At 45.7% G+C, this 21,819-nt stretch overlaps 1 protein-coding gene across 1 annotated transcript in view; it reads right to left on the reverse strand.

Moving 5' to 3' along the window:
• LOC126260594 (uncharacterized) overlaps positions 1–17,696 on the reverse strand; it is a 145,948-nt gene extending 128,252 nt beyond the window's left edge. The window contains exon 1 of the mRNA XM_049957929.1: positions 17,654–17,696. Within this exon, the coding sequence (XP_049813886.1) occupies positions 17,654–17,696 (43 nt within the window). The remainder of the gene's footprint in view (positions 1–17,653) is intronic.
• Between the last annotated feature and the right edge of the window lie 4,123 nt (positions 17,697–21,819).

Consider the following 21,819-nt stretch of genomic DNA (forward strand, 5'->3'; position numbering starts at 1 on the left):
CATTGATTCAGAAACCGATGATGTGGTCGAATCGTTTCCGATTGATTTTCGTCGTGTCGCTACAGCCACAGCTGCTGACCCTGTCCTTGCTACTGTTTTGCGTTTTGTTGCTACGCAATGGCCCTTGTCAAAGTCACGGATCGAGGATCCGCTGGTTCGCCGATTTTTTGCTCACAAGGAGAGACTTTTTGTACTTCGTGGTGTTTTGTTGTTGCGTTCGGATAATGATCAATCCAGAGTCGTGGTCCCACGTTCGTTACAGTCCTCTGTCTTACGGCTTCTTCACCAAGGACATTGGGGTATAGTGCGTACGAAACAACTTGCTTGTCAGCACTGTACTTGGTTCGGAATTGATGCTGCGATTGCGAAAATGTGCTCTTCTTGCGTGGCGTTTGCCGAACAACAATCCGCCCCGCCGCGGAAATTCTTTGCATGGCCGACAGCCACTTCCCCTTGGCAACGCTTGCACATCGATTTTGCTGGTCCATTCTGGAATGCTCGATGGTTGGTTGTGGTGGATTCCTTTAGTAATTTTCCTTTTGTTGTCCGGATGTCTTCCACGACGTCATCTGCCACCATCCAAGCGTTGTCCGCTATTTTTTGCATTGAAGGTCTTCCGCAGACTATTGTTTCCGACAATGGCCCACAATTCATATCCGCAGAATTTCAGTCATTCTGCAAGGCCAATGGTATTCAACATCTGACATCCGCGCCGTTTTCGCCTCAGTCAAACGATGCCGCTGAACGGTTCGTCCGGACTTTCAAGTCACAGATGTTGAAGTTGAAAGAGTCGCATTCTAGGGAGGGCGCATTGTTGCTCTTTTTGTCTTCGTATCGCTCTCAGCCCTGCGATGGTCGCTCGCCGGCTCAGTTGCTCCATGGTCGTCCTCATCGAACCTTGATGTCTTTGCTGCATCCACCGCATCAGGTTCCAGTGCAGCGGCAGACTACTGCTTTTGCTCCTGGCGACGTTGTTTTCTATCGCAACTATCGCGGTTCACGGCGTTGGCTCGCAGGGCGCATTCTTCGCTGCCTCGGCCGCGCGATGTATTTGGTTTTGGGGGCCTCTGGTGAGGTGCGTCGGCATCTCAATCAGCTGCGCCTCTGTCGTCGCCTGGGTTTTGCCGCTCCCCGTCTGCTTTCAGCGACGGTGCCGTCTGGTCAGCGCCCTGGGGACCCATCTACTGGCTCGCCTCATCCCCAGGTGTTACCGACGCTGCCTTCCATTTTGCCTCATGGTAACGCGCCGCCGCCGCCGCCGCCGCCGCCGCCGCCGCCGCCGCCGCCTGTTCTCCCGCCGGCGCCGCCCGCAGTGGACGCGTCGCTGCAACCGCCTGGCGCCTCTCTGGGTCATGCGCCGCCGCTCGCTTCCCGTGACCGGCTGTCCTCCGCCATGGAACTCTTGCCCGCTCCGGACCAGATGTCGTCTTCATGTTGACGTGCACCCTGGACTAGGTTTTCAGGCGTTTCCTAGCTCCCCTCGGACCGAATGGCCGGGTGCGGGTGGCACGGCCTCGCCTGTTGTTAGGCTCCCCACCTCATCGCATACGTCAAATTGGGGTCCTCCCCACGGCGGGCGGAAGCCTTATAACACGACCGTTCGCCGATTTGCGGGGGAGGAATGTGGTGTCACTGCCAGACACCACACTTGCTAGGTGGTAGCTTAAATCGGCCGCGGTCCATTAGTACATGTCGGACCCGCGTGTCGCCACTGTGTGATCGCAGACCGAGCGCCACCACACGGCAGGTCTCGAGAGACGTACGAGAACTCGCCCCAGTTGTACGACGACGTTGCTAGCGACTATACGGACGAAGCCATTGCTCTCATTTGCCGAGAGACAGTTAGAATAGCCTTCAGCTAAGTTAATGGCTACGACTTAGCAAGGCGCCATTAGCCTTAAATAGCTTGTATATAAAGAGTCACTTGTATCGCCACAATCTCCAGATGTCTCATCAAGAACGATGTATACAAGGATGTATTAAAAGTTAAGTATATTCCAAAGATACGTATTTTCTTTATCACATTCATTAAGTCTCCTGTTTCAGACCTCACTCCATCCTTCGTGAGTTAGCGCGTGCATCTTGGCCGCCTCTTTCAATTAGTGTGCGTAGTGTTGGCAAGTCTGCCGACACTACATATGACCTACTTACAGTTTCCAGCTAACAGGTCTAAAATTCGTGGCAATAAACTGTATTGAATTGAACTGAACAGTCGTTTGCAGCCAGACCATCTCGAAGCCTGTCAGTATGATGCTCCACCTCTACTACGGATATCTACCTCTGCACACATACTGCGTAAGCATGGAGGGCTATCCCGTACTACAGCCACATAATAATATCCTTTCCTGTTCCACTCGCAAACAGAGCGACGTAAACTGTCCATATGCCACCGTAAGAGCCCTAATTTCTCGTAAATCTTTTATCCTTACGTGAAATGAGCATTGGCAGCAGCAGCATGGTTTAGCCGTCAGCTTCAAATGTGGTTCTCTAAATTTTCTCAATAGTATTTAGCGAAAAGCACTTTATCATCCCTTCAGGGATTCCCGTTTGAATTCACTAAGTATCTTCGTAACATTTGCCTGTTGATCAAACCAACGGGTTAAATGTCGTGTGCTAGGGCCTCCCGTTGGGTAGACCGTTCGCCGCGTGCAAGTCTTTCGATTTGACGCCACTTCGGTGACTTGCGTATCGATGGGGATGAAATGATGATGATTAGGACATTACAAAACCCAGTCCCTGAGCGGAGAAAGTCTTCGACCCAGCTGGGAAACGAACTCGGGCCCTTAGCATTGACATTCTATCGCGCTGACGACTCAGCTACTGTGGGCTACCGGTTATTAATCTAGCAGCACGCCTCTAAATTGCTTCAAGGTATTCCTTTAATCCGACAAGGTGTAGATCCCCACTTTCGAACAGTACATGAAAATGGGTCTTATTATGGTCCTACGAGCAGCCTCCTTTACTGACGACCTACACTCTCCTGAAAATTTTCCCAATAAACCGAAGTCGTCCATACACCTTCCCTACTTCCGTCCTTGCGTGCTCGTTCCATTTCAGATCGCGGTGGAACGTTACAAGTAGATATTTAATCGATATGACTGTGGAAGCAGCATACCACTAATTTTGTATTCGAACATTACGGGACAGTTTTCATACTCATATGTATCAATTTACATTGTTCTACATTTAGAGTAAGTTGCCATTCTTCAAGCCCACTATATGTTTTGTCTAAGTCAATTTATATCGTCTTACAGCCATTCAACGACACCCTTCGCGTCATCGTCAGCAAACAGCCGCAGACCGCTGCTCACCGTGTCCGTCAGATCATTTATGTAGGTGTTCTAGAGAACTCTTGTTCTCTACAGCGCCTGCATAAATGATCTGACGGACACGGTCCTCTCACTCTTCTCTGGATCACTCCTGACGACACCCTTGTCCCTATCAAACACTCGCAGTCGGGGACGACATACTACGGTCTATTGAGAAGTCTCCGATCCTCTCACATGTCTGGGAACTTATTTCATATACTAGCATCTTCGTTAACAGTGTACAGTAAGGCACCGTGTCAAACTTTTTCTGCAAATCTAGGAACGTGGAATCTGCCAGTTAACCTCCATTAATGATTCAGAAGATATCATCTTGATTTGTTGACAGAAGCTTTTCCGTCTGAAGTAAATTTACCATATTTGAACTTCGAATACGTTACAGAATTTTGCAGCAAATCGATGGTAATTTTGTTGTCAGTTGTTTTACACTTCTGATATGCAGGTGTTACCTCAGCTTTTTTCCAGCCGTTTGGGAATTTGCGCTGGGTGAGAGATTCGCGATAAATGGAACATCTGGACCAATGTTATTCGTTTAGGATGTAGTGGATGGGAGGAGATTTATGAAGAGAAAACGACGTTCGCCACCATATATCTCTCTTTTTCTCTTCAATGAAGAACGACGTTTAAGCCAATAATCTAGCTTTACACTTTCTCCAGTACCTTAATTGTTCCTTTTTACATTACTCATACTTTCTCCCGTGCCTTGTCAGAACTGTTTCTTTCCATCTCTTGAATCTGTTTCCACATTTTGTCCTGCATTCAGTTTCTTGCTTTTCAGTGCTAATTACTTCCCGTTCCTAGAACTCTCTGATTTGTTAATGCAACTGTCTTGACTTGTAGTAGCTTCGGACACTTTAAAAACAACGAGTTTTCGGCAGGGTACTCCTCGGCTATTGCCTAACGGTTGCGTTGCCTTCTCTAACGTTGCTGGTGCTCACTCCAGCGCCATGTTTGGTAATGTCTCCGATACACACCAACCGCAAACGCTTCGACCCTCCGATGGCTAGATCCCAAACTGTGCTTATACTTAAACCACTGTATTTATTTAGTGTGTTGTCACAAGCTTTTTATCTGGATCGCTTCTTCTATTAAGCAACCCCAGAAACAATTGGCTGCTTAGTAACAGAGGTCTCAGAGAATACCATTCGGTATCAGTTTTCTACAGCATACTCTGCTAGCGTTGATTTCTCAGTATACTGTACGCAGGAACACCTATCGTGTTCAGTAGTTTACACAGTGTGTCCGACGTACACTACTGGCCATTAAAATTGCTACACCACTAAGATGACGTGCTACAGACGCGAAATTTAACCGACAGGAAGAAGATGATATGATAAGCAAATGATTAGCTTTGCAGAGCATTCACACAAGGTTAGTGCCGGTGGCAACACATACAACGTGCTGACATGAGGAAAGTTTCCAACTGATTTCTCATACACAAACAGCAGTTGACCGGCGTTGCCTGGTGAAACGTTGTTGTGATGCCTCGTGTAAGGAGGAAAAATGCGTACCATCACGATTCCGACTTTGATAAAGGTCGGATTGTAGCCTATCGCGATTGCGGTTTATCGTATCGCGACATTGCTGCTCGCGTTGGTCGAGATCCAATGACTGTTAGCAGAATATGCAGTCGGTGGGTTCATGAGGGTAATACAGAACGCCGTGCTGGATTCCAACAGCGTCGTATCACTAGCAGTCGAGATGACAGGCATCTTATCCGCATGGTTGTAACGGATCGGGCAGCCGCGTCTCGATCCCTGAGTCAACAGATGGGGACGTTTGCAAGACAACAACCATCTGCACCAACAGTTCGACGACGTTTGCAACAGCATGGACTATCAGCTCGGAGACCATGGCTGCGGTTACCCTTGTCGCTGCATCACAGACAGGAGCGCCTGCGATGGTGTACTAAACGACGAACCTGGGTGCACGAATGGCAAAACGTCATTTTTTCGGATGAATCCAGGTTCTGTTTACAGCATCATGATGGTCGCATCCGTGTTTGGCGACATCGCGGTGAACGCACATTGGAAACGTGTATTCGTCATCGCCATACTGGCTTATTACCCGGCGTGGTGGTATGGGGTGCCATTGGTTACACGTCTCGGTCACCTCTTGTTCGCATTGACGGCACTTTGAACAGTGGACGTTACATTTCAGATGTGTTACGACCAGTGGCTCCACCCTTCATTCGATCCCTGCGAAACCCTGCATTTCAACAGGTTAATGCACGACCACATGTTGTATGTCCTGTACGGGCCTTTCTGGATACAGAAAATGTTCGACTGCTGCCCTGGCCAGCACATTCTCCAGATCTCTCACCAATTGAAAACGTCTGGTCAATGGTGCCCGAGCATCTGGCTCGTCACAATACGCCAGTCACTACTCTTAGTGGACTGTGGTACCGTGTTGAAGCTGCATGGCCAGCTGTACATGTACACGCCTACACGCCATCAAAATGGTTCAAATGGCTCTGAGCACTATGGAACTCAACTACTGTGGTTATCAGTCCCCTAGAACTTAGAACTACTTAAACCTAACTAACCTAATGACCTCACACACATCCATGCCCGAGGCAGGATTCGAACCTGCGACCGTAGCAGTCGAACGGTTCCGGACTGCGCTCCTAGAACCGCGAGACCACCGCGGCCGGCGACACGCCATCCTAGCTCTGTTTGACTCAATGCCCAGGCGCATCAAAGCCGTTATTACGGCCAGAGGTGGTTGTTCTGGGTACTGATTTCTCAGGATCAATGCACCCAAATTGCGTGAAAATGTAATCACCTGTCAGCTCTAGTATAATATATTTGTCCAATGAATACCCGTTTATCATCTGCATTTCTTCTTGGTGTTGCAATTTTAATGGCCAGTAGTGTAAAATGTTCCACACCCACATGGTATTTTATAGTCGTTACTCCTGGCGTTCTGAGGCCTACATCGTCTTTCTGAGGCTTTATCAGTTGTAGAATTGTGTCTGGAAGCGCGACGAACCAAACTACACTCCTGGAAATGGAAAAAAGAACACATTGACACCGGTGTGTCAGACCCACCATACTTGCTCCGGACACTGCGAGAGGGCTGTACAAGCAATGATCACACGCACGGCACAGCGGACACACCAGGAACCGCGGTGTTGGCCGTCGAATGGCGTTAGCTGCGCAGCATTTGTGCACCGCCGCCGTCAGTGTCAGCCAGTTTGCCGTGGCATACGGAGCTCCATCGCAGTCTTTAACACTGGTAGCATGCCGCGACAGCGTGGACGTGAACCGTATGTGCGGTTGACGGACTTTGAGCGAGGGCGTATAGTGGGCATGCGGGAGGCCGGGTGGACGTACCGCCGAATTGCTCAACACGTGGGGCGTGAGGTCTCCACAGTACATCGATGTCGTCGCCAGTGGTCGGCGGAAGGTGCACGTGCCCGTCGACCTGGGACCGGACCGCAGCGACGCACGGATGCACGCCAAGACCGTAGGATCCTACGCAGTGCCGTAGGGGACCGCACCGCCACTTCCCAGCAAATTAGGGACACTGTTGCTCCTGGGGTATCGGCGAGGACCATTCGCAACCGTCTCCATGAAGCTGGGCTACGGTCCCGCACACCGTTAGGCCGTCTTCCGCTCACGCCACAACATCGTGCAGCCCGCCTCCAGTGGTGTCGCGACAGGCGTGAATGGAGGGACGAATGGAGACGTGTCGTCTTCAGCGATGAGAGTTGCTTCTGCCTTGGTGCCAATGATGGTCGTATGTGTGTTTGGCGCCGTGCAGGTGAGCGCCACAATCAGGACTGCATACGACCGAGGCACACAGGGCCAACACCCGGCATCATGGTGTGGGGAGCGATCTCCTACACCGGCCGTACACCACTGGTGATCGTCGAGGGGACACTGAATAGTGCACGGTACATCCAAACCGTCATCGAACCCATCGTTCTACCATTCCTAGACCGGCAAGGGAACTTGCTGTTCCAACAGGACAATGCACGTCCGCATGTATCCCGTGCCACCCAACGTGCTCTAGAAGGTGTAAGTCAACTACCCTGGCCAGCAAGATCTCCGGATCTGTCCCCCATTGAGCATGTTTGGGACTGGATGAAGCGTCGTCTCACGCGGTCTGCACGTCCAGCACGAACGCTGGTCCAACTGAGGCGCCAGGTGGAAATGGCATGGCAAGCCGTTCCACAGGACTACATCCAGCATCTCTACGATCGTCTCCATGGGAGAATAGCAGCCTGCATTGCTGCGAAAGGTGGATATACACTGTACTAGTGCCGACATTGTGCATGCTCTGTTGCCTGTGTCTATGTGCCTGTGGTTCTGTCAGTGTAATCATGTGATGTATCTGACCCCAGGAATGTGTTAATAAAGTTTCCCCTTCCTGGGACAATGAATTCACGGTGTTCTTATTTCAATTTCCAGGAGTGTATTTTCTGCTTCTTTAGGAGACGGCTAAGGTTTCCACTTAGTGGGCCACGGAACGGCAAAAATGCCAACTTTCTCCTCCTGGTCCATCTGCTTACATGTCTTCGGACAGACCTTTGGAACAACTGTCAGTTGTTATAACCGTGCCTTGAATAATTCCCGTAAGTGGTTCAGTTCCTTCGCGTGTAGACCGTTTAGAGAGAACAGAATTTGCGTACTAACGCTCAGTCCAATGTAGAACACGGCAGGTATTTCTGTCTACTATATTCTTAGCAGCCATCGGTAGCAATGCATGCTCTGGAAAACGGGCAACAAACAGCTGTTAACGAAGAGCCTGTTTCTAAACAGACTAAATGTTTCTCGGATAGCGCCATAAAATAAGAGATCCATACACAGAATTTGTGACAACACCCTCAATAAAGACGGCGCTCTGCAGCTAAATCCCAGCTGGGGACGCGGTCGTTGTAAGGTTGAAGGGGGCGCGGCGAGTGCTAAGGTACGAAACAAAAATGTTACCGTGTATGGCGCTGGAATGACCATCACAGAACGCGTCGTGGCTATACAGGGTGGTCCATTGATCGTGACCGGGCCAAATATCTCACAAAATAAGCATCAAACGAAAAAAGAACAAAGAACGAAACTTGTCTAGATTGGAGGGGGAAACCAGATCGCGCTATGGTTGGCCCGCTAGATGGCGCTGCCATAGGTCAAACGGTTATCAGCTGCGTTATTTTAAAATAGGAACCCCCATTTTTATTACATATTCGTGTAGTACGTAAAGAAATATGAATGTTTTAGTCGGACCACTTTTTTCGCTTTGTGATAGATGGCGCTGTAATAATCACAAACATACGACTCACAATTTTAGAAGAACAGTTGGTAAAAGGTAGGTTTTTTAAATTAAAATACAGAACGTAGGTACGATTGAACATTTCTTTTCGGTTGTTCCAATGTGATACATGTACCTTTATGAACTTATCATTTCTGAGAACGCATGCTGTTACAGCGTGGTCACCTGTAAATACCACATTAGTGCAATAAATGCTCAAAATGATGTCCGTCAACCTCAATGCATTTGGCAATACGTGTAACGACATTCTTCTCGACAGCGAGTAGTTCGCTTTCCGTAACGTTCGCACACGCATTGACAATGCGCTGACGCATGTTGTCAGGCGTTGTCGGTGGATCACGAAAGCAAATATCCTTCAATTTTCCCCATAGAAAGAAATCCGGAGACGTCAGATCCGGTGAACGTGCGGGCCATGGTATGGTGCTTCGACGACCAATCCACCTGTGATGAGATATGTTATTCAATACTGCTTCAAACATACGCGAGCTATGTGCCGGATATCCATCATGTTGAAAGTACATCGCCATTCTGTCATGCAGTGAAACATCTTGTACTAACATCGGTAGAACATTACGTAGGAAATCAGCATACATTGCACCATTTAGATTGCCATCGATAAAATGGGAGCCAGCTGTCCTTGCTCCCATAATGCCGCACCATACATTAACCCGCCAAGGTTGCTGATCTTCCACTTTCCGCAGCCATGGTGGATTTTCCGTTGCCCAGTAGTGCATGTTATGCCGGTTTACGTTACCTCTGTTGGTGAATGACGCTTCGTCGTTAAATAGTACGCGTGCAAAAAATCTGTCATCGTCCCGTAATTTTTCTTGTGCCCAGTGGCAGAACTGTACACGACGTTCATAGTCGTCGCCATGCAATTCCTGGTGCATAGAAATATGGTACGAGTGCAATCGATGTTGATGTAGCATTCTCAACACCGACGTTTTTGAGGTTCCCGATTCTCGCGCAGTTTGTCTGCTACTGATGTGCGGATTAGCCGCGACAGCAGCTAAAACACCTTCTTGGGCATCATCATTTGTTGCAGGTCGTCGTTGACGTTTCACATGTGGCTGAACACATCCTGTTTCCTTAAATAACGTAACTATCCGGCGAAGGGTCCGGATGATGTCGTTCAGGATACCGAGCAGCATACATAGCACACGCCCATTGGGCATTTTGATCACAATAGCCATACATCAACACGATATCGACCTTTTCCGCAATTGGTAAACGGTCCATTATAACACGGGTAATGTATCACGAAGCAAATACCGTCCGCACTGGGGGAATGTTAAGTGATACCACGCACTTATACGCTCGTGACTATTACAGCGCCATCTATCACAAAGCGAAAAAAGTGGTCCAACTAAAGCATTCATATTTCTTTACGTACTACACGAATATGTAATAAAAATGGGGGCCCTATTTAAAAAAACGCAGTTGATATCCGTTTGACCTATAGCAGCGCCATCTAGCGGGCCAACCATAGCGCCATCTGGTTTCCCCCTCCAAGCTAGACAAGTTTCGTTCTTTGTAGTTTTTTCGTTTGACGCTTATTTCGTGAGATATTTGGTCCGGCCACTATCAATTGACCTGTATAAGGACGACAGCAGAATCTATACGACAGTCACCATCTGACATGGCCAAGAATCACAGGGCTGAAATGTCTTGGATTCTTATCAGTCTGCTAGGACTTGTAGCGACTCAGCATTCTTTTTTTTTTCCAGGACTTTCCACAGCTACCGCCGACGCGAACAACTAACGCCGGAAAGACCTCACTCACTCTCCAGGAGGCAATAGACCACTACATCACATGGCGCGAGCATCAAAGTGTGTGTAGCTGCCGGTCGTGTGTTACGAGATAGAACTAGGGCGACGTTTCTTATAATTACACACGTCGGGTGTATCTGGACAAACCAGTGTACATTTTATGTCTTGGTATAACGTTGTTAGTAATGGCAAAAATAGTGAAAAATGCAAGTTTCTACAATTGCATAAAGATTTTAAGCCGATGTGTATAATTCACTAAGTACCTACGAACCAATTCTTTGTAAGTCCCCATAAACCATTAGTCATATTTTCTTATTTTCGTCTATGATTCCTGCTACATGACGTTCCTACATGTTCTTCTGGGTTACACCCTATTTTAAATTTTTGAAGGGTTATTCTATTTCTAAAGTCTTCCTCTCAGTCTTTCTTTCCTTTTTGTTGATTTATACATTTTCTTTGGCTGATCCTAAAATCAGTATTTCTGTTACGTACGTACATTCTACCCCATATACTCCATTGTACTAATGATTTCCTGCGAAGTTAAATCTTTTTACAATTATTCTAAATCCTAATATATTCCTCACAATATTTATTTCCTTTCTCTTGATTTCTTCGTTTTCTTTGATTGATTCTAAAATCAGTATTTCTGATACATGCGTGCATTCTGCCTTGTGTAACGCATTGTCGTGATGATTTCTTACGAATTTACACAATTTTTAGTAAACATCTTCTTTTAAGCGAAATTATAAGTCCATTTTTCTTAATCTTCTTTCTCCCCTCTATATTAGGCTCAGTGAGCTCTCCTAGATGATTTTGTCTGATCCTATGACATTTACATACTTTGCGGCTAATTTCAAATATTCTCATGTGTAAACGTGCATTTCATACAATTCGATTCTCTTCAAGCGCGGTTTTTTCTCGACTGATGATTCAGTTCCCTACAATGCTGTGTTCCAGATATGAATCCGCAGAAATTTCTTCCTCAAATTTAGACCTATATTATACATTCCGAGCCCTTATTTCCTTTTGTTTCCTTCACTGCTTCTCCCACATGTGGGATTAACACTAGAGACAAGACATTGTATCTCTTCATTTCCAACATTTCCTACAGCTACGTGAGCATCTATATTTGACAATTCGTCTCCTGGTTTATGCTGGAAAGTTCTTTGTTTACTCGTGTCAGTTCCCTCCTATACTGCTGAAGCCGCGAATCGTGCGCGCCGGCCGGGTTGGCCGAGGGGTTCTAGGCGTTACAGTCTGGAACCGTGCGACCGCTACGGTCGCATGTCCAAATCCTGCCTCGGGCACGGATGTGTGTGATGTCCTTAGGTTAGTTAGGTTTAAGTAGTTCTAAGTTCTAGGGGACTGATGACCTCAGAAGTTAAGTCCCATAGTGCTCAGAGCCATTTGAATCGTGCGCAGGAAATACGATTGTTCATATGTTTTCATCTGAACTCCAGCCTCTCCCGGAATTTCAACAGCTAACCACACAGTGATATATATCGCCTCTTTTGCAGCGTTTGCTACTCGAGTTTGATTATCATCTCCTATATGACAATGACCGCTCTTTGGATGTTCTCCATTCCCTCTATAATTTCTGTAATTCTATGTGGTACCAGAGGCACGAGCAACACTAAAATATCAGTCTAAAATGGGTTTTGTAGACTACCTACTTAACGGATGGACTGCAGTTCTTGCAGATTCTTCCTTATGGTACAGTCATACAAAAATATGTTTTTTCCTACAACGTGCTCGCAATAAGTTGCACTTTTTTATGGTGAGGGTCAACTACCAATTTCTGTACCACGTGTCGATCCTCTGCAGATCTTTCTACACTACATAACGCTATAGTTTTCTAGAGTTGTGACTTCTGTAATACAACTGCATCATCCTAGAAGCCCCCCGCCCCTGCCCCCCCCGCCCCCCCCCCCCACATACACACACACGGCTTCTCTTGCTGAAAACTCCTCCTCCCCCTCTCTACGTCAACCTCTTCCTTCCTCTGTCTGTCTTGTCTGTCCACCTCATACTCCCACCTGTGCTGGTCTATCTCCTCCTCCCCAATCCCTCTGTCTCTTCATCTCCTTCTTTCTCTCTCTCTCTCTCTCTCTCTCTCTCTCTCTCTCTCTCTCTCTTTGTCCATTTCCTCCAAGCCCTCTTTCTGACCATATCATCCTCCCCTCCATCGCTCCATCGACAGAATGCTCCTCCTGCTGGCAATGTACATCTGCCCCTCTTCCACCTGCCTACTACCTCTCTACATCTTCCACATTCCTCATGCATATATCTTTCTCCCTGCACTCTGTCCATTTCCTCCTCCCCCTTGCTCTGTCCAACCCCTCCTCTATCCATCTGAACCTGTCCCCAGCCTTGCTCATGGGCACATGTAGCCTTGCAGTACAGTTCAGTAAGGTGAGCCAAAACTACTCCCACAATGTGCCTCTTATTGGTAGGCAAGCTACACACCTTAGGCTTGAAAATCTTTTATTTACTCCTCATGTTAAGGTTGCAATGCAAAGTATGCCAATAAACCATAGAGATACTACGCCATCACAACATGCCTGTCATGCAGGCCGCCTTCATTTTGAGGTCATGAAAACCGTTTTCTGTCCCCGAAATGTAGACTGCTCTATGTAATAGGTTGATTTGGCAGAACACTGTTGCCACGCAACATGCCTGTCATGCCGGACAGCCCGCATTCTATATGTATGGAACACAGGAGGTGTATATATAATACAACATTAATCGTACTATAAATCTTCTTTGGACACATCTGAAATTACTCTTAGATCAGGAAGTTTCTCCTTGTTAATGACACGTATTCGATTCGCTAAAAGCTCCTCAATCCAACGACAAAGTTGGTCTGTTAGTCTATGTAGTAGTATTTATTTAATTCTCTGCCGGCCGTTGTGGCCGAGCGGTTCTAGGAGCTTCAGTCCGGAACCGCGCTGCTGCTACGGTCGCAGGTTCGAATCCTTCCTCGGGCACGGATGTGTGTGATGTACTTAGGTTAGTTAGGTTTAAGTAGTTCTAAGAGTAGTGGACTGATGACCTCAGATCTTAAGTCCCATAGTGTCTAGAGCCATTTGATTTAATTCTCTATTGTCCTCCAGTTCTAACATGTTGTGTGAGGATGTCTCAGTAAGTAACAAGAACACTCACAGATGTATAAATACTCCAGGCAAGTTAAATTTCATGCCTAGATAGAACATACTATCAAAGCTTTCAAACTGGGCCGTTAGATGCAGATATGTACACACTGTTCTTCGAAATGCCGTTTTGAGATATAGGGGGTTGAAGTGCTAAAGTGAGAAGTTTAATAAGGTTTTCGCGCTTATAGGAAACGTCATCAGCTACAATTCATCACCAACTATAAAAAGTTTGCAGAGCTAGTGAATGTCATAAAAACAGGCGTGGATTTGGTGCTAGCAATTTAATAATTGCAGAATACTTGTGCGAAGTGTATAGCGGTTAAGGCGGCCAGGTACATCCACCTCGGTGTGAACGTATGCTGCCTCGATGGTTTGATTCATATAAGGCATACAACATACGAACTCAATATCTACATTGGCAGTGTAGCGAATAGCACACAGAACGCGTGGACTAACTGAAGAAGTGTTCTCGCCGGTTACAGTGGCTACTATCAAGCGGATGGGACTATTTTTTGAGTAGTTAATGCAGTACTAGGCGAAGGATGTTCCATTCCTGTGCCGTGGAGTTTCAGTGAACGAAATATGGGTGCTTCATTTGAAACCGAGAGAAAGAAAGCATCAATGTCTGAGAGACGACTTTCGTCTCCTCCGCATAAGAAGTTCAAAACAACGGTATCGAGGAATAAAGTTATGACCTCACCCATGAGGGAGAGTCTGTGAATGCTACTTGTATTGTGCCCTATTGAAACGGTTGCAGAGGGCGATTCGTAGGATATGACCGGTATTGCTTTCGAAAGGTGTAGAGGTGCTGTACGACAACATGCGCTTGCTTACGACCTCGTTTGTAGTTGATTTGGTCCGACGTTTCCGATGCAGTCAATTGAATCACCCAGCACACAGTCTGAATCCCTCACAAAACAATTTTCACCTCTTCGGACCACTGAAAAGCAACTGGCCGTTTATCACATTAGAATCGACACCGGTCTTTTGGAGGCTATTATCGTAGACCTGGACTCTGATATACTCTACGCTCGTTTCGAATTGTTTTGACTTGTTTCCCTATGAAACAAATGATTAAATAATCATGATGAGTACGAGGAAAAGTAATGAACCAGTGTCTTCATAACTTCACATACCTCTTTCGTTTTCTGAGTAAGCCTTTTCTTGCCAGGGGCTTGTTACTTTCCGAGGTACTGACTATGTGCAAAATGAGTTCGAGCTCCAGTCTGGCACACAGTTTTAACCTGCCAGGAAATTTCAAAGCAACGACCATTCCGCTTCTGAGTGAAATATTTATTGTGAGTTGTTACTTGCTAGTACAGGTGGAAAGGAGAGAATCCGCTTCAAGAACAGTGCAAATGGAACCACCAAGCTTAAAATCAGGGTTTTTCAAATCTATTACCATTAAAAGTGTCAGCAGCGTTCAATTCATTGAGGACTACAATTTATAATTTAACTGGGGACGTCGATACACAGCCTGGTTTTCCGAAACACAATTTAAACCAAATAAAACGATGAAAATTACTTAACTTAGTATTGATTGTCATCAGAGATGTGTTTGCGGCGTCAGCTGCTTGAGTAAATGAGCGTCATGAAATTACACTTGGCGAATGAGAATCGTCAGTCATCTATGTGGGACTGTTCTGATAACTTTTCTTTCGAATTTTTTCAAGTATAGGCATATTAATATGATATTTACCTTCCTGCATAAATAAAATAGGGTTCACGTTTCCATGTTACTGGCTGTGTCTTTATAACTTCTTTTATTTCCCAGATGTGCAAAAATAGTTTATAGCATGCTAGCTAGAGCAACGCCTGAGTGTGCTATAACTAAGGAGAGTGCAAAATATAAATGCAGGATTTCAATGGAAAAACAGCAGTGATGGTTAGTAGTAGAAATTCTTGCATTTTTTAACTTCAGTGTATGTCATTTTACGTGCCTCACTTAATTCCTGGAACTTACTTGAAAGTGATTAAAACATTAACTACCATCGTGTGTCCGATTTACGTTTCCTTGCTGTAAGCGTTATCATTATAATGTCAGACACTGTAGCTCAAAGGTAGGAAATTAACTACATGCAGTGGCATAGAGGCGGTGGCGAGACTAGCAAGAGGAGCTTAATGGAGGGAGCCATGTCTGTGGCATCGGGTTACCACCGGCTGAAAGTGTTCATTAACGTGACGCATGTCTTCATTAGCATCGTTAATTTCATTGGCCCGACTCGGTAGCGGTGAGATATCCGTCGGGAGAAGGGCTCCATGGAGTTGTACAGGTATCGACCTGGCAACGCAGCAACCGCATCAGGCGCTCGACGGCAACACCGCACGTTGGAGCTAGGTCTGGTTTCTGTCATGGGACTACAGGTATTAGTCTCTCCCTGGCAATCGTTCGATATCGGTAGTGGCAGTCTGACTGCAATTTACACGTAAACTGCTAGAAACTGAAGAAAACAGGACCAAATTCCGTCAAACATGAACGACTAATGACGCATGTTACCTCATATACTGTGTATCCCCAATAACATGGATGCTCTGTTACTTCATAAAATTCTAAATATTTACAGTGTGTCGTTGGAGTATGTAGCAATCAAAGAGGATAAGTTTTCTGTAATCCATTTGATGGTTGGTTTTACTTAAAGTACAATGATACAACTCATATCAAAGTGACATCTATAGCCGGCCGGGGTGGCCAAGCGGTTCTAGGCGCTACACTCTGGAACCGTGCGACCGCTACGGTCGCATGTTCGAATCGTGCCTCGGGCATGGATGTGTGTGATGTCCTTAGGTTAGTTAGGTTTAAGTAGTTCTAAGTTCTAGGGGACTGATGACCATAGAAGTTAAGTCCCATGGTGCTCAAAGCCATTGGAACCATTTTTTTGACATCTATATCTTCGCTCCGCAAGCTACCGAGTGCTACGTGGAAGAACGTACAAAATGTACATGCGTCAACCTACACCCCCTTGAGATTCCAGAAATATCCAAGTGTTGGATACAGGGTTTTAGTTTTCACTAGTGAAATCACTTTTCAGTCAAACATGACAACAAGGACGTTGACTACAGGGTGGTCGGAAATTCCCGTTACAGACTTCTAGAACTTGTAGAGGGTAGTGAGTACATCGTATTTTGATTAGGAACCCATGGCCGAAAACGTCATCCAACGAGACTACAGAGAGTCAAAGTTATATGCGCGGGCGTCTGTAAATGTACGTATACACGGGGTGATTCTGTGATGATGTTACAGATATTCTAGGATGATGGAGAACGATAAACGTATTAATTTGAAGTAAAGATCCTTGTACCGGAAACGAACGAGTCGAAAGTTATAAACGAAAACCGTTCTGATACCTCTGACAGTTGAATACATGTACCGGTTCTTGTGTTGCGAAGAGTGTGGGGCTGGTAACTTTCAGTGGTGGTTGTGTGGACAAAAACGATAAAAAATGTCCAATAAGCGTGGGCTCTAAGGTGCGTACCTTAACAGCTATGAACACTTGCTCAGTAGAAGAGGTGTATTTCACATTAGCGAAGATGAACGAATGGTCATAGCTCCTCAGGTATGCAATTTAGAGCCCATTTCATCATTATCAAACAACATTAACGGCCGCGGAGTTCACAAGGTCCAACATGGATAAAGTAATATCTATATATGGTGTATCTGTCGTCCCGGAAAGCTGTCTCTGAAATTCTGAAGCCATCCAAATTGCAATGTCAATAATCTGATTTGCTGCGATTTTGGAAGAGTACAGCGTACTTCACTGAGTGCTGTGAAGCATTTTTGAACATGCCCTCTAACTGCAACGGGAAATGAGGTAAACATCAAGAATTACATCAGCAATCGATATATTCCAGTCGTTGAAGCAGTAATATTATCCTGCATCTAAATTAATAAGTACTGATGAAATTAGAGATAGACCTGGCATTTCTAGGTTTATCATGCAGCTATCACACGGTGTACAAAATCACCGTTTTTGTGGGCTCCATTGTAATGCAAAACCGGTCTGACACGTCATCTAGCTGACAGCTGATGGGGCAAACACGATGGCGCACAAAGCGCACATTTGAATGACAAAGGGCGGGTGGCGAGCGGGCTGTTACGTCAGAGGTACGGCAAACAGCGCTGCTGCCGCTCCTACTTACTCTTGTATCGCAGCAGGTAGCCACCCTTCACTTGTTTCACCATCCCTGCGAAAAAAAGAAAGAGCCACACGTTAGTCGGCTGCTGTATTCTCACTGAAGCACAGACAGCATTGCAGTACATATATTACTTACAGAGCTACGACAGTTCAATCCTACCACTATTTCCTTGGATAGAGCCCTCTAACTGAGAACTCCCTGACAATAAATGTAGAAAACTCTCAGTCTCTGCATAAGGTTCATCTACATCTACATTTATACTCCGCAAGCCACCCAACGGTGTGTGGCGGAGGGCACTTTACGTGCCACTGTCATTACCTCCCTTTTCTGTTCCAGTCTCGTATAGTTCGGGGGAAGAATGACTGTCTGAAAGTCTCCGTGCGCGCTCGAATCTCTCTAATTTTACATTCGTGATCTCCTCGGAAGGTATAAGTAGGGGGAAGCAATATATTCGATACCTCATCCAGAAACGCACCCTCTCGAAACCTGGCGAGCAAGCTACACCGCGATGCAGAGCGCCTCTCTTGCATAATCTGCCACTTGAGTTTGCTAAACATCTCCGTAACTCTATCACGATTACCAAATAACCCTGTGACGAAACGCGCCGCTCTTCTTTGGATTTTCTCTATCTCCTCTGTCAACCCGATTTGGTACAGATCCCACACTGATGAGCAATACTCAAGTATAGGTCGAACGAGTGTTTTGTAAGCCACCTCCTTTGTTGATTGACTACATTTTCTAAGGACTCTCCCATTGAATCTAAACCTGGTACCCGCCTTACCGACAATTAATTTTATATGATCATTCCACTTCAAATCGTTCCGCACGCATACTCCCAGATATTTTACAGAAGTAACTGCTACCATTGTATGTTCCTCTATCATATAATCATACAATAAACAATCCTTCTTTCTATGTATTCGCAATACATTACATTTGTCTATGTAAAGGGTAAGTTGCCACTCCCTGCACCAAGTGCCTATCAGCTGCAGATCTTCCTGCATTTCGCTACAAATTTCTAATGCTGCAACTTCTCTGTATACTGCAGCATCATCCGCGAAAAACCGCATGGAACTTCCGACACTATCTACTAGATCATTTATATATATAGTGAAAAGCAATGGTCCCATAACACTCCCCTGTGGCACGCCAGAGGTTACTTTAACGTCTGTAGACGTCTCTCCATTGATAACAACATGCTGTGTTCTGTTTGCTAAAAACTCTTCAATCCAGCCACACAGCTGGTCTGATATTCCGTAGGCTCTTACTTTATCAGGCGACAGTGCGGAACTGTATCGAACGCCTTCCGGAAGTCAAGGAAAATAGCATCTACCTGGGAGCCTGTATTTAATATTTTCTGGGTCTCATGAACAAATAAAGCAAGTTGGGTCTCACACGATCGCTGTTTCCGGAATCCATGTTGATTCCTACAGAGTGGATTCTGGGTTTCCAAAAACGACATGATACTCGAGCAAAAAACATGTTCTAAAATTCTACAACGGATCGACGTCAGAGATATAGGTCTATAGTTTTGCGCATCTGCTCGACGACCCTTCTTGAAGACTGGGACTACCTGTGCTCTTTTCCAATCATTTGGAACCTTCCGTTCCTCTAGAGACTTGCGGTACACGGCTGTTAGAAGGGGGGCAAGTTCTTTCGCGTACTCTGTGTAGAATCGAATTGGTATCCCGTCAGGTCCAGTGGACTTTCCTCTGTTGAGTGATTCCAGTTGCTTTTCTATTCCTTGGACATTTATTTCGGTGTCAGCCATTTTTTAGTTTGTGCGAGGATTTAGAGAAGGAACTGCAGTGCGGTCTTCCTCTGTGAAACAGCTTTGGAAAAAGGTGTTTAGTATTTCAGCTTTACGCGTGTCATCCTCTGTTTCTATGCCATCATCATCCCGGGGTGTCTGGATATGCTGTTTCAAGCCACTTACTGATTTAACGTAAGACCAGAAATTCCTAGGATTTTCTGTCAAATCGGTACATAGAATTTTACTTTCGAATTCACTGAACGCTTCACGCATAGCCCTCCTTACGCTAACATTGACATCGTTTAGCTTCTGTTTGTCTGAGAGGTTTTGGCTGCGTTTAAACTTGGAGTGAAGCTCTCTTTGCTTTCGCAGTAGTTTCCTAACTTTGTTGTTGTACCACGGTGGTTTTTTACCTTCCCTCACAGTTTTACTCGGCACGTACCTGTCTAAAACGCATTTTACGATTGCCTTGAACTTTTTCCATAAACACTCAACATTGTCAGTGTCTGAACAGAAATTTTCGTTTTGATCTGTTAGGTAGTCTGAAATCTGCCTTCTATTACTCTTGCTAAACAGATAAACCTTCCTCCCTTTTTTTATATTCCTATTAAATTCCATATTCAGGGACGCTGCAACGGCCTTATGATCACTGATTCCCTGTTCTGCACTTACAGAGTCGAAAAGTACGGGTTGAACTAGGTTTCTTTTTTTTGTCTATAGCCAGAATAGGCCTGAATTTTTGCTTGTGGGGTTAAGAAGAGCGGGCAAAATACTAGCCAATGCCATGGGACATCACGCTAATACCATGTACCATTATACAATCTCTTGATAATCGCTTCTGTTCGGTGAGCCGTAAATTTCACAAGTTTCTTCAGGTACGCCATATACATCTGAATCCAATAGTAGAAGAACATATGCCGAAGAGCTACGAAATTGCGAAGATGTTGGCTGGCACGTTTTATCCGCTGTTCTAGTCGTAGAAATTTTCCATTGGAATAAGGTAGCGTGATTTGGTGAGCCGGCCGAGGTATGACGTGATACATGAGGTTTCGTCAAACGAGGAACGTATGCATTCAGCGTGTGAACCTACTTACTTTTTCTGTTTAACCTGTCCGTATTGACATTTAATCGTGATTTTACCTGAAGATAGGTTAGCCCGTCTGAATCTCATTTGGAGGACTATGGGTCTATTACCAGTATTGCCGGGGACTATTTCCGTAAGAATGAAATTTTCACTCCGCAGCCTGGCAGATTAAAACAGTGTGCCAGACCGAGACTCGAACTCGGGACCTTTGCCTTTCGCTGGCAAGTGCTCTACCCGAGTTCGAATCTCTGTCTGGCACACAGTTTTAATCTGCCAGGAAGTTTGATGATTTATTTTCCGGAAGACTAGAACGGGTGCACTCAGTCTCCTGATGCTAACTGAGGAGCTATTTTGACTGAGAAGTAGCAGACCCACATCTCAAAAGCCGGCAACGGCTAGTAGGGCAATGTGCTAATGCCATTCCCCTCCTTTATGAGACCAGGCGGCGAGGATGACGCAGCGGCCGTTCGAAAGCGTGTGCCATTCAGAGCTTGATCGCGGGCTTCAGTACCGGTAGCCTAAGGGTAAAGCTAAACCAGTGCTTTTTTTCTTATTTTGTGTCATTAGTCTTCTGACTGAATTGATACGCCCTCCACGAATTCTTCTCCTCTCCTAACCATTTCATATAAGAGTAGCTACTGCAACATCCGTCCTCAATTGTTTGCTGAATATATCCCAATCTCTATCTTCCTCTACAGTTCTTACCCTCTGCAGCTCCTTCTAGAACCTTGGAAGTTAATCCATGATGTCTTAATAGATGTCCTATCATCCTGGCCCTTTTTCTTCTCATATATTCCTTTTCTCGCAAACTGTACAGAGAAACTCCTCATTACTTATCTTATCAGTCCGCATAATTTTCAACGTTCTTCTGTGCAACACATCTCAAATGCGTTTATTGTCTTCCTGTTTTCCCACAGTCCATGTCTCATTGCCATACGATGCTGTGGTCCAAACGTACGTTCTCAGAAAGTTCTTCGTCAAACTCAAACCTATGTTCGATATTAGTAGACTTCCGTTGGCCAGGAACGCCCTTTATGCCAGTGCTAGTATGCGTTTTACGTCCTCCTTGCTCCGTCCATCATGGGTTCTTTTGCTCCCTAGGTAGGAGAATTGCTTAACTTCGTCTACTTCGTGGTTACCAATTACGATTTTAAGTTTCTTGCTGTTCTCATGATTCTCATCTTTCTTTGACTTACTCGCAGCTAATATTGTGTATGCATTAGACTGTTCATTTCATCCAACAGGTCACAGAATGCTTCATTACGTTCACAGAGAAATTTAATCAGTGAATCTTAAGATTGATATCCTTTCCCCTTGAATTTTAACTCCGCT

The sequence above is a fragment of the Schistocerca nitens genome, chromosome 5, assembly GCF_023898315.1.
Source record: "Schistocerca nitens isolate TAMUIC-IGC-003100 chromosome 5, iqSchNite1.1, whole genome shotgun sequence".
Lineage (NCBI taxonomy): Eukaryota > Metazoa > Arthropoda > Insecta > Orthoptera > Acrididae > Schistocerca > Schistocerca nitens.